The sequence below is a fragment of the Necator americanus genome, chromosome II (assembly GCF_031761385.1).
Source record: "Necator americanus strain Aroian chromosome II, whole genome shotgun sequence".
Classification (NCBI taxonomy): domain Eukaryota; kingdom Metazoa; phylum Nematoda; class Chromadorea; order Rhabditida; family Ancylostomatidae; genus Necator; species Necator americanus.
Genome location: NC_087372.1, coordinates 16,384,300 through 16,400,681, shown reverse-complemented (window position 1 = coordinate 16,400,681; position 16,382 = coordinate 16,384,300). Strand labels below are relative to the sequence as shown.

At 42.3% G+C, this 16,382-nt stretch overlaps 2 protein-coding genes across 2 annotated transcripts; one reads left to right on the top strand and one right to left on the bottom strand.

The window, feature by feature from the left end:
* Positions 1–46: 46 nt before the first annotated feature.
* RB195_018061 (uncharacterized protein) lies at positions 47–1,685 on the top strand (the record flags this gene model as incomplete). Its single annotated transcript, XM_064185320.1, has 2 exons — positions 47–253; positions 306–1,685. 2 exons carry the CDS (start codon positions 47–49, stop codon positions 1,683–1,685), a joined length of 1,587 nt encoding a protein of 528 aa, XP_064041201.1.
* A 2,231-nt stretch (positions 1,686–3,916) lies between these two features.
* Positions 3,917–16,289, bottom strand: RB195_018060 (uncharacterized protein; the record flags this gene model as incomplete). The annotated part of the gene is made up of 12 exons (XM_013449877.2): positions 3,917–3,983; positions 4,420–4,505; positions 4,565–4,768; positions 4,967–5,040; positions 5,126–5,246; positions 5,309–5,407; positions 6,073–6,203; positions 7,356–7,526; positions 10,022–10,157; positions 10,273–10,386; positions 15,906–15,977; positions 16,173–16,289. The coding sequence occupies 12 exons, from the start codon at positions 16,287–16,289 to the stop codon at positions 3,917–3,919; spliced, it is 1,392 nt and encodes a 463-aa protein (XP_013305331.2).
* Between the last annotated feature and the right edge of the window lie 93 nt (positions 16,290–16,382).

Sequence of the window (16,382 nt, the reverse complement as noted above, 5' to 3'; positions counted from 1 at the left end):
AACCTTGCTGAGCGAAGACGGGACTCGCACGTCTTCTCGTCGTGAGATGGAAATCATAACGGAGAGGTTCTACTCGAACCTTTTCCGTTCATCAACTCCTATGTCAAGCCCGATCATCCCCACTGGCAAAGCTCCACCACGGATTCTCCCTTCGGAAGTACGAGTCGCTATCAAGAGCATGAAACCTGGCACAGCCCCCGAACCTGATTTTATATCAGCAGACTTTCTCCGGGCTGGTGGCCATCCGCTTCATGTAATCTTAGCAGCGCACATGATATCATACTTTCAGAAAGAAAGGATCCCAGACCAGTGGAAGACCTCGCGAACCTATTCACAAGAAAGGTGACCGAGAGGACCTTCGGAACTACCGTCTGATATGCTTGCTGAGCGTGTTATACAAAGTACTCACCAAGATCATCCTCACCCGCATGTCTAGGACGCTGGATGAAGCCCAGCCTCAAGAACAAGCTGGATTCCGCCAGGGGTTCAGCTGCTTGGACCACATCCAGACTGTGTCGAGGGTCATAGAGGCTTGCCGGGAATACCGCCTGCCCCTTGTTCTAACCTTCGTCGACTATGAGAAAGCCTTTGACAGCGTAGAAACGAATGCAATACTGTCAGCGCTGGTCGGCCAAGGTGTGGATGCGTCGTATGTGAGGACATTAGCCAATTGCTACGATCGATGCACGACTAGGATACAGCTTTTCCACCGCCCTCTCACCATACCCATTGGAAAGGGAGTACGACAAGGCGATACTATATCGCCGAAGCTGTTCACGGCTGCATTGCAATGGGTAATGAAATCACTTTCCTGGGAAGAAAGGGGCATACGTGTTGATGGAAGATTTCTTTCGAACCTTCGTTTCGCGGACGACATCGTTCTCTTTTCGAGCAGTACCAATGAAGCAGAAACGATGCTCAACGAATTGAACGAAGCAGGGAAGAGAATAGGACTACGAATAAACAGAAAGAAGACACAGTTCATGAAGAACACCTACTGCGAGGACGGAGGAGTACAACTTGAAGGCTCCCAAATCATGGAAACTCCGTCATACGTATACCTTGGACGTTCAATGAACATGGAAAATGACTTGAAGGAAGAACTAAACAGAAGAATGAGAGCAGCATGGGCAGCATTCGCAGCCGTCAGGGAGGCTACGGACCAACTGACGGACCAAGATCTTCGTGCCCATCTGTTCGACTCGACAGTCCTTCCAGCGCTCTGTTACGCAGCGGAGACGTGGGCAGACACCGCGGCCACGTCTAGGAAGCTACTTACTACCCACAGAGCCCTTGAGAGATGTCTCCTGAAGTTTAACCGGCGCACACAACACCTAACCGGTCTTCGTAGCTCCGACTTAAGAGGAATGTTCCGTCTTCGCGACCCAGCGGAATATGTATCGAAAGCAAAACATAGATGGGCCGGTCACATCATGAGAAGAATCGACGATAGGTGGACTAAAAGAACGCTAGAGTGGATCCCAAGGGACGCTAAACGCCCCCGAGGGAGACCGCCAACGAGATGGGGTGACGTGTTCGCTACACGGATGGACCAGCTGAGAGCTCAGCTGGATACGGCTCAAGGACCTCGTCAACGTCACTCACGAAGCTTGAGAACATCCTGGATGACAATGGCGAGGGAACGAAACGAGTGGAAGAGATGCTGGGGCTCGCACGTCCAGTGAAGACGAGCCATCTAAGTATCTAAGTAAGTAAGTATTCTTTGTTTTGAAGTTTTTTTTTTTGGAGTCTGCCTTTTCACCCTGTGTGTCAGCTCCATTCAGCTTCCCTATTCTACTCTTTCGAAGTACTTCATCTTCACAAAGGTTTTCTTAGTTTTTTTTTCTTCATAGAAAATGCATGTGCTTAGTCGGATTTTCATCTCTTTGGTCCCCCTAAGTCCGCATTTAATCACAGTGTCCTGATTTTAAAGGCAACGATCGGATCGTAAATTATGAATACAAGGGTGGTTCCGTTCTTCTCTCCCTGCATCACTGTAGACAGACGGCTTCGAAATGCGATTCCTTACGACGTCCTCTATTGCCACGTTCCACCCTTGCTCCCCGCCCCCACCTGCTGTTCGTCGAAAATTCATTCGGACGGCCCGATAGGGAACTCATTTCATTCGACGAGTCGTAGGCGGGGGCAGGCTGCAGCGGCGGCGCGTTGCAATAGAGAATGTCGTAAGGAACCTCATTCCGAAGCTGTCTGTTTACAGTAATGCAGGGAGAGATAAGCGGAACCACCTCTGTATCCATAATCTACGACCCGATATAGGTATACTCCAACGAAAATCCATACCACGCCAGATTCGTGGGGTGATGCCTTTAAAGAAACGGTCTGTTTCTAGGAGACCTCTTCCCTCTTCTAGAGAATGATCTAGCAACCAACCATAAAAATACGTTAGAAAAACAGCATATTTGTCCTAGAAACCAGAAGTGGAATAGCATTCAGTTCTCCGTTTCCTTTCTTTCCGTGTAAGACAGGAACGGAAAACCAAAATAGGTAGAAGTGATCGGGATGTTTTCGACGTTCCATTTCCACTCTTCCATTCAGTATATTTGGTAGCTCTCTCTTTCCGATTTTCTACATGTTGCTGTACAGTTGCTCTGCTACTACTTAAGCTACTTCTCGTAATGGTAACAAAATATTACTAGAGCTAGGAAAATGTATTTGGCAGTTTCGCTCAGTTTTTATACTCCTTAAATTGCTCGGTGGTTCTGAAATCGTAAGCCAGTCCGACAATCACCAAGACTCTCACATTGGAAATATCATGCGGTTGACATGTACCTCAACAAACTAAGACCAGTAAATGGAACAACAAGCCAAGCATTTATATTTTTTCGGTGTAGGAAAATACGATGTTCACTGAATGCTCTGATCCACACGGGTACTCATGAGACAGCTTAGCTGAGTGAGCGCAGCAAAATATAAAAACGTAGCAAAACCGTACGCATACACGCAATGGCTACATAAATCCCAAATTTAATGAGACCACTTCTGGACCGCTAGCTGAAGTTCAAATTACACTTTTCATAACATATGAATGAACGTATATTTGGAAGGGTACGTATAAGCTTCTTGGTTTCTTAAGAGATAAAAGACAAGAGTAAGATACATAAGGCTTCTGGTGTTAATCAAGCCACTTGAGACGCGCATGCAGCCACTGTGTACATTGGTTCGGAAAGCGACCGATGTATCAGTTCGGTTTTTTTTTTTTCAGTAATTCAGTATTTTTCTCTCTGACAATTCTGACAACAATCTGCTGATCTAGAAAAAATGAAAACTCGATTGGCCTTGTGCGGTTCCGTACAATCACTGCCTGTGAAGTCGAAGCCGAACCTTCTTTAAACTGCACTATACCTGCTGTTAGTACTAACAATTGCCACCCCAAATACAGCATGCTTACGAAGAAGAAGCATATGCTCCGATACATTTGCAACAAAATCCTTCATTGATTCTCTAAAATTCCTCAGAAACATGAGCAATATAGCCGCAATGTGCGAAAACGAGTGCACGATGCCCACTGTCGCCTTAAAAACTACCGGAGAGCACTAACACTAAATGAGATCAATCCTTTATCAAAATAGAATTTTTTTCAACTCAACACATCACTGGCAACAATGGGCAACTGAAGTGAACAACTAAAAACAAGAATCACAGAGAAAAGGCAACGCCGGTTACGCAAATCAGCAAAGCTTTAACCATTCATCATAGGAAGATGAGCAAATTTGCAAAGAGCATTCGCTCATGAAGTTTTTTTTTTACATTTATACACTGGTAACAAAGAAGGAGAAAAAAACCATCACTTCATACTACAAACAGCCCTCAAATAGAGGGTGAAATGTCATTGAAACAGCCCGTTGTTCGGAAAGAAGATAGCCTGTGTTTAGCAGTTTAGTCTATACTTAGCAGATCACGTGTTACGGGGAGCGCCATAAATAAAGTTTTCTTCAGCATAGTATTGTTCTTGATTCGGATACCTGAAACGGCTAAGTCGAAAACAATGTTAATTTTTTCCTACTAAATAAAGTGAACCAGCTAAATTTCTCCTTCGGTAGTTATTCTAGAACAGAAATTTCCGCAACGGTGAAGATCTGAGTCATGTTGATTGAACTTAGGGTGAATAACTTTATTTGTTTTCACTTTTCCCATTTAATAGTGCTGTCGAACAACAATAGTGAGCATAGATGCGATAGCAGGAGCTCTGACCCTTCCACTTTTGAGCGGTTGGGGAAGGGACCCCCTTCACTTTTGAACGGTTGGCGAAAAGACCATTTTCACTTGTGCTGCACCCCATGAGCTAAACCCCCTTCGCCTGAGGAAGGTCCGGTTCTCCCTATCGCACCTATGATACTGAGCTTAACTGGCGAGTAAATACGTCTCCTATTCAGCCAACAAACATAATTGAAAACAAACCTGTACTGTATAAAATCAGGGACAGTGGGAACGTCTAAGTATGGAAGAGCGAGAATCTCACGGTTTTTGACGTGGATAAGGTATGCCTATAAAGGACTACAGATTCGTATACAGAACAATACAGAAGTTTCAGTAAATGATGTACCTTTGTAGGATGATGAGGTGTTTTCTTCTGTTGCTCTCGAGATGCTTTCATTTCATCAGCTTTCACGCGTAACTCCTCCAACGATGGCAGAACAGACAGCCAGTCGACCTTTCCTCGACTGTCATTGTTAGGAGTTGCAGTAGTGGAACTGGTAGGACGCGACGATGCCGCGGATGGTAGAATCGACGCATTAGCTTGTGTATTCTAAACAAAAAACATCGATTGTAACTGAAACAAACAACAACACGACTAATCAGTACGAATTTCTTCTTTCATCTTGTTGAAAACTATTGCAAAACACATCTGCTCATGCATTAAGTAAGACACTTCTGTGCCAGATAGTACGAAGCATTTCCAGGTGAAAGCCTAGCATAGAAATCAATTCAATACAAACAGCCTTACAGTTTCTTCAACTTCCTCTTTAACTGGAGCAACACGTGGAAGGCGAAGGATTAGACGAGCAGGGCCAGAGTTCACTAAAGTAATGGAGTACTCTACCCAGATGTGAAAAAGAATAATGTAAATTAATTTTCATTTATGTTTTCATCTTGAAGGATATACCATTCACAGAATCCGGCGACGGCTCCTGTGGCTTCACTTTACGTTCATATTTTCGCTTTTTTCGCTCAGGTTGAGAGTACGGTGTGCTCGTAGACGCTCCACCATATAGCTGCATTGCATACTGGAACACACTCGTTCGAAATGCATATTCTTTAACATTAGATTTTGAGCGACAGGACCAACCTCTTCATCCTGCTGTTCACGCTTCACCCGTTCCTCATGTTCTCGAATAGATGAGTCTATACTCATGTGTTCTGGTAAGTTCTGACTCAACTCGGCCACCTACAAAATATATTTTCATAATAACGCATAACACCGATCACCAATCTATCAAAATATCACATTCGGGCATCAACTCAAATACTGTAATGACCTAAGGAAGACAACTAATAGCTAATTTACAGAAAGGATTGCGCACGTAGGTAGAAGTCAAATCCTAATAGTTGTCGCTCCCTCTCTACTTTGAAGTTTTCTTTCCGAATTAACTTATAAAAGCAAACATTCGAACATAACGACGTATTAATCAATCCATGACATAACAAGATGAAGTAACTAACGAACATGAAACCTCCGCCATTTAACAACATTAAATCCCTGATCTTCTTCAGCAATATGAACTTTCATTTCGCTGTTGCTTGTGTTGCGCAGTATGAAGGCAATTACTCTCTTCGGACTCTCCTACTAACCAATCTGAGCTGTTGAACTCCAAATAACAGCTCCTATTTTGAACGTTTCCAGTTTTCATGTTCATTCGCTGCTTTTTCACACTCAACCAGTGTAAATCTCTGGTGCAGAAAAATATGCACAAATCTTTTAGCCACACATTTCCAACTTCAGTACAGCCAAAGAAAAATTCCAGCTCTTTCGTGCACTAACAAAGACTTTATTTCACATATATAGTAACCGTCAAACGAAACACAATGCCAGAACTTGATTAGAAAACCAACCAAGTCCTTCGTGCTTTGGACAGCTTTCCTTGCGGCCAGTACAGAAACAGTAGGAGTGAGAGGAGAGGCTAATGAGCCTACAGCTGTTTTGGTTCGTTTTATTCCTGATGATGGCGTGGTAGAAGCAGCAACTGAAAGGAAATGTAAGATGGAGTATAAAAAAAAAGACATACGACAAACCATTTCATGTACAAAGCCGGACACAACGAGGATGCCTACTAAATCTAAAACTGCTTCTTCTTTCTTAGAATTTGAAGAGAAAACAATTTAGATTCTCAAAAATTCGTCTTCTCAATATCACCGGTGCTAGGCTCATCGGATATTGAGCTACAACTCTCTCGCAGTTTGACAGAAAAGATTTCTCAATTCGTGAGAAGCTTTCAACCCCTGGACGACCACCGACTCTTTTTTTTTCCTTGAGACTATTTAAAAAGATGTTTACAGTTCCTGAAGAAATTGAGTGAAATATACGATGAACTAGAACTTCCACTGTTGAAAAACTGCATCTGCCGGCTTCGTATAGTGCATAATTTTTACAGTAAAGAGACAATATGTATGGAAACACAAGAATGACTTCCTAAACGAAAAAAAAAAACTAAAATTTCTTATTTGTAACGCCCAGAAATTGGACGTAAGTGTACTCGCATCAAAAGGCTAACGTTTGGTGCTGTTGTGTAAGCGAGTATGCTCGAAATGGCGCTGGAGAACCAGCGGATACGATCGGGGTGGGACTATCGCTTAGTTTCAAGTAGTCTTGACCTGATTATAAATACTACATTTAAAAACAAAAGTCATAAAACACGCCATCTTTGCGAGGCTGCTCCGCTAACATATTTTTTTTTTTTTACACATTTGCACATTTAACATCTAATGGATGCTTAGCGCCTGAACTTTTGGCAATGCACATCAGATTCATCAGGTTCCCACTGCAACAGGGTTCTTCTAACTTTACCCACAGTACGTCCCATTTAAGTTTCGTGCCGCCCGATTTCCTCCCATTCGCAATCGTTCTGAGATCTAATTTTGAACAGTTCGATACTTCAAATAGCACTGTTGTATGACAGACCACACTCCTTTCGTCTAACATATGCTCTGAACATTATTCATTCCATTTCCACGAGCTACAACCTCTTCATTTTTCAAACAATCCCTTAGGAACCGCACTACAGATGATTTTAACTGCGCCTCGATCAGAAACAAAATACAAAATAATCCCTTCAACTACCTGGTGATTTTCCAACCGCTTATATTTTCCCACGAAGTGTGAACAGAATCCAACTCACCATTGCTATCTTCCAACTTTCGCTTCCCATTTCTTGGATCTTCACCACGGCCGACAAGATCAGTACCTACTGACTGCGACTTGTGCAGTACTCCGTTACTGGGAGATGTAAGCTGTTTTGGTGCATAGCTTCCATTCGCAGGAGACACAGCTGCACTACTCACAGCACTTCCTAAAAAGGACAACAGAGTCATAATATGAAATCAAAAGAACATGCCACACCAAATGGCCTAGAGAAGCAAAAATGTGGAAAACGAGTACACTACCTTTTACATATATATTCGAAAAGGCGAACTATATATATATATATATATATATATATATATATATATATATATATATGTATATATATATATATATATATATATATATATATATATATATATATATATATATATATATATATATATATATATACTTAGTAAACCCTTAACTCTTTGAAATTGATATTTGCAAGAACAACTCAACAGACACAAGACATTGATCATGAAGGGATCCAAAAATTTCGAAAACTACACCTCATAAATAGTCCCATCATCTCTTAAATACACGATTTCCTTTGATAGATGTTTGCAGATAGCGAGTATTTTGATGCACCTTCGAAAAGGCGAACTATAAAATTTCAAAGCCTCTAGGATGGAAATTACATGAGAACATACGTTGCTACTTCTACTGATACAATGAGGTTTTTGCACCGTTAGTAGTATGCTATAGTGTTTGAATTAGTGTAGCACGAGCACAGCACTTCAGTGCCACTGCACTTTGTGGTTGAGGTAAATCCGTTAAGGACAAATTGTTACTGCATCAAGAGGTAGGAGGGGGTGTTGTAAACAAGAGAACATAGATGAGCTCGGCCAGTTGAAGGAGCATCCGATATTCTGTACCCCATTTTCCCAACCCACTTTTCGAGAAGTCTGCACACACGTATATCCGGTATACAGCGTACAGTTCCACCGCGCTATCCCTATATTCGTCTCTCGCTAAACAAAGTCTCTAGTCACAAAGTTTTCAGTTTCAATTTCCTAGGTTTGAGGTATGTCGAATAGACAGACGGGCCATTGTTTCATACAATAAGATACCACGCGAACACCCAAAATATAAGAATGTGATGTGATCTCGATCTCAGGCGCTTTATGGTATAACCAAAACCTTCAGTTCCTCCTTTTGCAGAGATCAACTCATGTCGTTAGGCGACGAGAAACAGAAAAGTAAAAAACGATGAGTATACTCAATATGACCTTTTGAACTTCTGATTCTTCCTGTAATTTTGCGCAACAGGCGCAGTATTTCTCAATATAAACTTGTACTTTGTTGTTGTCTCTAAACAAGCGTGAGTACTGAAAAAGCACAGAAGGCTGTGGTTATATCACTTACACATGTGGCAATATTTCCTTACTTTAACGGTTCGCAACTATCAAAACTGCGTTACCCTCAATACATATGCACGTGGTTTCATCATCAAACAAGAAGTAGGCCCATTCCGATTCGATAATACTAGCTCCAACAAATTGAGAAGAACAATGGTACTATTTGTGATGGCTTGCTGCGAATTCAATTGAAAATCCAGCAGTGGTAAAACATGTGAGTTATTCTGTTATTCTGTTATTACCCTGTTATTACGACCTGCACCTCTGAAGATTGTCCACTACTGAACTGCTTCGATCCACAGTTACGCTCAACAGAAATTAATCCGGAAATTTTTAACCGCCATTCTAGACCAAATATTGCAGCACTACTTCTAGACCTAATTTCCTGTTTCCACTTTGTGACTATTAGGTTTCTGCCCCAAAACCCCTACGAAATATTCAATCCGAACTTTTTCGACTTTCTGAACTTTCTTCTTCTTCTTTTTTTCTTGTTCATTGTATTGGCTCAGGTGGATTGAAAACACTTGCCTCAACACACATCTACATTTACTGATTTAGCTGATTATGCAAACTTGACAAGTGTGTGAAAAAAGTTTCGGCATGTTTTCCGAGTGTGATCAACGAACACAGAAAAGGAAAATAAAAAGGAGGGATTTACTAGTTATTTGAAAGTGATGTACTTTGAAATAACTCCATGTCGCAACATATTATGGAGCCGCTACAAAGATTTCAAAAATTTCACGCATTTTTGATAAAGGTAACGTGAGATCTCGCTGCATGACACAGGCATCATCTAGACTACCTAAAATGCGGAAAAGTTGATGACAGTAACATGGATGTAAGTTGACACCGCAACCTTTTTTCGGACTTAAAAGCACTACTCTGGTCTTTTTTTGAGCAGACCTATCCTTTCTTCTCACTACTCTGGTCTTTTTTTGAGCAGACCTATCCTTTCTTCTATCATTCGAATGACTTGCGAGTATTGTTGAAGGAGTTCATTCTCTCAAACTACCTTCTACTACTGTTTATAAACACAAACTTATAATAAACCAACCGGAACTGCTACTAAGAAAAATCTCTTTACAAACTGATTTTAGGCAGAATATTGACAACTCTAACACTGATAACAGTATGTACTTTCTTTGGATTGCTCTGCTCGTTTCAGATCTTTTATTTCTTGAGCACTACCTTACTGTTCCAGATCTGTGGCAATTTTTTAAGGCCCACTAGCATCTTCCTCAAAGTAATTTCTTGCAGTGCATATATTGTGAATGTAAGCGGTAAGTTAACTATGCAGTACCTGCTAGACCAGTAGATGTGATCCGTCGATTTACAGGCGTACCGGGTGTTACCCGACGCTGCAACTTTGCGAGGCCAGGAGAAACTAAATTTGGAGTTCCATTGGCTGAAGAAGTAGTGCTTGAGGCTGGACGCACCTAACGAAAACCATTATCCACAAAACATTAGAATTCAGACATAAATCAAAAGGGAAAAGTTTCACCAGCAAATGGACAAAAAAAAAAACAAGAAAAAGCAAAAGTAAGAACAAACCTCTACTAGTTTTTGCCAAGCTTTTATAAGTGCACGACATCGTTTCGACACTACCGGAAATATGTCCGCCGTCTTTTTCCTGACCTCGTTCACAGTAGCACCAACACGCGTAGACTACAAATGAACTGCATAACATAGGCAGTTGTGAATAGTGAATCACTTTAACTTGGTGCGTTCATCGTATCTGATTGTGAATCTTCTTATTTTTCCTTCCCCTTTTCACTTTCCCGAAAGCATCCAAAATCTATTATCAGTACTATTCGAAACGCATCCCTACCCGTGCAGAAGAAATCATGATGGACAAAAATGATATTGACAGCTAATAGCACAATAACACAAAATAAAACCTCGCTCACTTTTAGCCTCACTTGCGACCTCAAAAATAACAATTGAGATACTTGCAAATTATAAATTTCCTTTATGGCTACACAGAGAATTAAAGGAAGACTTTCCTTCTTTTACAATGATACTTTTTTACAATTACAATGATAAACAACCAAGGAAACACAGCGAGAGGAATGAATACCTGGTTATTCATCAAAGTACGGCTCAAAAAGAAATCTTCTTAACTTATGTTACTTTGAAGGCAATGGCAACAATAAAACTATCTTTCTTTATTCAGTGCATCAACTATCGCATCTCTGATTACGTTCGACCAGGGATCATCATCACTTGAGCTGCACCCCATGAGCTATGCACGTTGATCGTTGCAAAATTGAATAATCTTGTGAAGAGATGGTGGGAGAAAAACTATTTGTTAAAGAATAGGTGAAAGAATATGAATACAAGGTGAAGAAATGTCAAAGTGGGCGCCTCACGAGCTGACCGAGCGTCTGGAACGTTATGGCACGTGTTCTAACCTCTTGATTCGGTTAAAAATGAGCACTTTCTTAGTTGTATTATAACTATGAGTGGGGAATTGAACATGATGAACGACCTGATCCGAGCTGCGCAGGAGGAGACGAGCGGCTTGGGGAACGTATAAGAGCATTGAGGACGTGGTGAAGAAGACCAGGCACACCCGGCTCCGTGCTCACCTCTTCAACACCACAGTACTTCTTGCTTTGACCTATGCTTCGGAAACCTGGGCATTTCGCAAGCACGAAGAAAACGCGGTGAGCGTTATTGAACGCGCAATTGAGATAGTGATGCTAGGAGTATCCTGTTTCACGCGAGTGAGGGACGGGATTCGAAGTTCTCCCCTACGTCAGCGATCGAAGATTAGAGACGCCGCTGCGTTTGCCAATGAAAGTAAAATAGGGTGGGCCGGACGGTGATGCGCTTTAACGACAACCGTTGGACCAGAGCCGTGAGCGACTGGGTTCCCCGCGATATTAAGCGCACTTCAGGAACACCAGCGACACGATTGTCAGACTTCTTCACAAAGTCCTTGGAAGAAAAATTCGATGCTCTTCATGTCCCACGCGAAAGCAGAAACAAAACCTCTGGCATGAAATCGGGACAAATGGAAAATTACTGGCGCCCGCTCGACCAGTTCGAAGATCAACGGGAGTCAAGGTGATCAGGGTGATTATGACTATAGATGAAAAGTGGGTTCTTTAATAGGAAACGTGGATTTGTGTGAGTAGATAAGGATGCCCCTTCACACACTTTTCCTAAACCCGATCTTCACCACCAAAAAAATCATGCCTACAGTTTGATGGTGCTGTAACGGTTTAATCTACTACACCTTCATGCATCCAGACCAGACAAGTACAGCAGAGTCCTACTACTGTTATTTAGAGCGTAAGTATGAATAGTTGCAAAAAATTGTGGCCAGCAGTTGTGAATAGAGGAGGGTCGACTCTGCTACAAGACAACGCAAGACCACATACTGCACAAATTATTCGGCAAAAATTAACCCATTTGGGTATAGAAGTTCTCCCTCACCCGCCATATTGCCCACACCTTATGATGGCGACGTTTAAAGCGCTTTCCATAATTTTGTTGATTCCTGTAATCTCAGTTTTTATGCTAAAGGCTTAAATTTATTACCAATTCGTTGGAAACGATGCGTAAATTCTTATTGTTTTATTCCGATTAAAAAAGCTGTGTTCAAGCTGAGTTATAGCAATTTGAAGTATGCGGTCCGTTTCCGAAATTAATTATGCAACAGTCTTTTATATATATATATATATATATATATATATATATATCCCTCGAAGCGGCCCTGTGCAGCCAGCGGCTGGCAATGACACCACTGCGACCAGTGGTGCTAGCAAGGATCCCCATTGTTCTAACCACTGTCCTTCACCACGCCGTTTCGAGCACATCAGCTTTCGCAACTGCACCAAACTTCATGTTATTTTGATCCTATACATTCATTGCTACAGCAAAGGTGCGCACACCGTGTTGATCAGACTAACCATGGAGCGGGACACATATGGCTAGGTTACAGCCACATTTGCATAAGTCGTGAGAGACATGCTATCGCTCGCTCCAGTAAAATAGAATAGGGGTGGAGGTTTACTTCATCCGTTGTGTCACGGCGCGAAGCTATAGCGCGGCATTAAGTCAGAGCTGCATTCGCTCGAAGAGGCGTGTGTGCTGAACAATCTGGAAATGTTGTGCATATCATCACTTCATCCTTCCTTTTTCCTCACTATGTCATAATATGCACGTTCGAAGCATCGTAATGGTTTGTTGACTACTTATAAAAAACACTTACGAAAATTGGTAATGGGTAGCTCCATATCACATCTTAGTAGCTTTAGCTTCCATGACATGGGTCATCCAAGTCTTATGCTTTGGTTCTAGAGCCCCGAACTTAGTAGCTTTAGCTCACACCTTAATAACTCTTGCCTATTCTACAGTAGCACTCCCGCAGATATATACTTCGCCTGTTGCTATTCGCAACTCCTCTTACAGTCGCTAACACTAGCAACCCATATATAAATACGGGGGAATCCTCAAAAGTTGGCCATTTCACTACTAATACTGCCTTTTTCAAATTTGAAAGGAATAGACAGTTATTCTACTTACATAGGAGGGTCAAAACGACATGAAGCAGGTACGCAATTGCTTACGCGGCTTCTCTCGAGGCACTTCGGTGGAGTGTACCGTCTAGGATGGTGAAACCGTTGCTAGCACCACCCATCGCTGCAGCCGTTTTAATTGAAGCAACTAGAAGAAATAAGCGAGGACATTTTCAACATTTGATTGATTGTGAGGTGATGACGCATTTCTTCATTCAACTGGGTTTCTTTTCTTTCGCTATTACTTCCTTCACATGCAAATAAACAGCGGTTCTTAGTTTCTGCATAAAAGTTTCCGTTCCATTCAAATTTGAAAAAGGCAGCATTATGAGTGAAATGACCAGTTTTTCTTGATTGGAGACATACAAGCGATAGCCAGTCCCGGTGCTCCGACCCCTTTCACTTTTGTACGGTTGACAAAAGGACCTCTCTACTTTTCGACGGTTGGGGAAGGAACCCCCCTCACTTTTGAGCGGTTGGCGAAAAGATCCTCATCACTTTTGTACGGTCGTCGAAGGGACTCCCTTCACTTTTGGACAATTGGCGAAGGGATCCTCACCGTTTAAGCTGCACCCCATGAGCTGCATCCCCTTCACATAAGGAGGGTCAGGCTCCTCTCTATCGCACCCATGATTGGCGAGGTTTTCTTGACCTTGGTATGCTGGAGTTTCCCTTCTGCTTATCATGTGGGCTACAGATGTTAGCAACTGTTAGAAAAGAACAATTTGAGTGGAGCGATATCTTCAAACATTCTGTAATAGAAAGGCTCTGAAATAAAATTGCTGTTTCGTAAGCCGTAGTCAACAAACAAGTGAGGTGCGTGAAACCTGCACACATTGACTTATCTGACTAGAGAAGGATAAAAGGATGATGATGTGCGCATTTCCAAACTGTTCATAACACACGCCTCTACGAGCCATTCTAACCCCGACGGGATGTCGCGCTGTAGCGTCGCACCATGACGCAGCTGCCGAAACAAGGGTTGCGCCGCTATGGTGTTTTAGTGGCTTACCTATCACCCACAATGTCCGTCAACCAGTCAGAATACAAATCTGTTTTAAAAAGACAAACAGCACTTACAACTAGACAAAATGGAAAAATGGAAGTGTTGATAAGGTTACTGGTAATTGATTCTTTCGCCAAGTTTTTAATTTCGGTTTAACACACATGTTTTCTCTACATCATATCAGTGATCTTCCATGGCTAGATAAGATAGAGATAAGTGTTCGTGGTTACTCAAACCATTTAGAGAAAAACCGAAACTCGTCAGAAACAATTATTTTATGTCCAGATTTTCATCTCATCTCTTCAGTTCTTATTGCAAGCTGCCTTAACAACCCGTCACTGTTCTGGATAGTTGCTCTGGATGCTGCTAAAGCTACGATAAATGTTGCGCTAATAATCAGACGTGCTTAAATCCCTTGGTGGTGGAATCCACACTTGCACCAAAACCTACAGTATGCTAAGAACACATTATAACATTGCAAAGCAAAAACTTTCTTTTCTGCACGTCATCCTACCTGTTGCTACAACCGACTATTCCTGGGACAACAATATCGAAGAAAGTATTTGCTATATAATAACCAGTACTTCTATGATAAATTTGTACATCAAGTAGTTGCTCTTCTGCAACAAAAATTAGTTTGCAGCAAGCCAAATACTACTAAAATATACGGAAACTCTTTGTATTGGAATCCAGCTATGCATTCAACAGCCTCTAAAAAAAACCTCAAAGTCTATAATTGTTAATAGGGTTGAATATAACTTGGCAAATAAAAGGGAAAATACCAGATAGCTTTAGGAAGATTTAGAAGTACCAACAAAAAGAGATTGAAGGTGAAATAACCTCTCAAGTTCTTATAAACATTCGACGTTAGAGCGAAAGCTACGCTATTGAAGATAACGATATGCAGTGCACCAAATCTAGTAGGACGAACGTCATACGAAACCCTCTTAACGTTGACAAACAACTACTCAAGCGAAACACTCCTAACCTCAAAAAAATTCAAAACTGTTCGAGACAATATAAAGAAAAACACTGTGGACAAGGAACAAATAAGTATTTTACTTAAAAAAATACTGCTTGGTACAATGGAAATCTTATAATTACAAGCCCCACAGCTAGAACAGGTACCTCGCTTTTCTTACACTCATTAAACTGACAGGAATGGTATCTAGAACCTTATTCACAGCAAATAAGTCACTTATAGTGGGCGAAATGAGGAATTGAACACATCAACACCTGTACTCGGATTTTTGGCGCAACTAGATTGCTTAATAAGGCTGGGATTTGCTCGAGCTGATTGCCATGGAAACCGCCACTCCTCCAAGCAAGAAAACATTGCCATTGCCACCTTCTCCTCTCTCTGCTTCCTGCACCCTACAGCCGAAGGTTCTTGCCTCAACAGCAACTACAAGGTGAGCGGTCAATTTATTCCGAATATTCCCAATACTAATGGTCAGATCGCACCCAATAGATATCAAAACACAGCAAAGAGGACAGGGCAACGGGCAGCAATCAATAAGCGAGAGTCAGACGACGAGTGTGCGAGAAACACATGGGCTGGCCGGGCAGCATACCCTCAGTCGGGCCCAGCCGAGGCCGTGGATGGGACGGCTCGGCATCGTGAGACTGGGGCTGTGCTGCCCCACTCTTACCTCGAGGATTTCCTTCGTGATTGAGGACTTCTCGAGCTCCGAGAGCACATCACACGCAACTTCACTCTTTCCCTGAAACAAGAGAGATGGGGCGACACAGATAACCTCCAAGAAAGATCTCAAAATGCTTGGAACTGATTACAACGATGAACACAACACACACAAGTCCTTCACTAATGATCCAGTCACAGTGGCTCATCAACGTCCTTTTTGCCGCCGTCCACCGGACCGACCATTCGTCAAGAACAAACTGTGGTCCTCGCTTACATTCTCGATGGCGGTGAGGAGATGTTGCTTGAGCTGCTCAACGGTCAGTGCGCAAGATGTCATGGGCACCGCCAGCGAAATCGGAGGATGAGTGGCCACAGCAGCACACGCCACCATCCAGCTCACGGCCTCACCGTCAGGCGTCGTCTGTCCGCGCGCGCGCGAATCAGCGCTTATATAGGGCCACACGCCCCTCCTGCGGCGCGATTC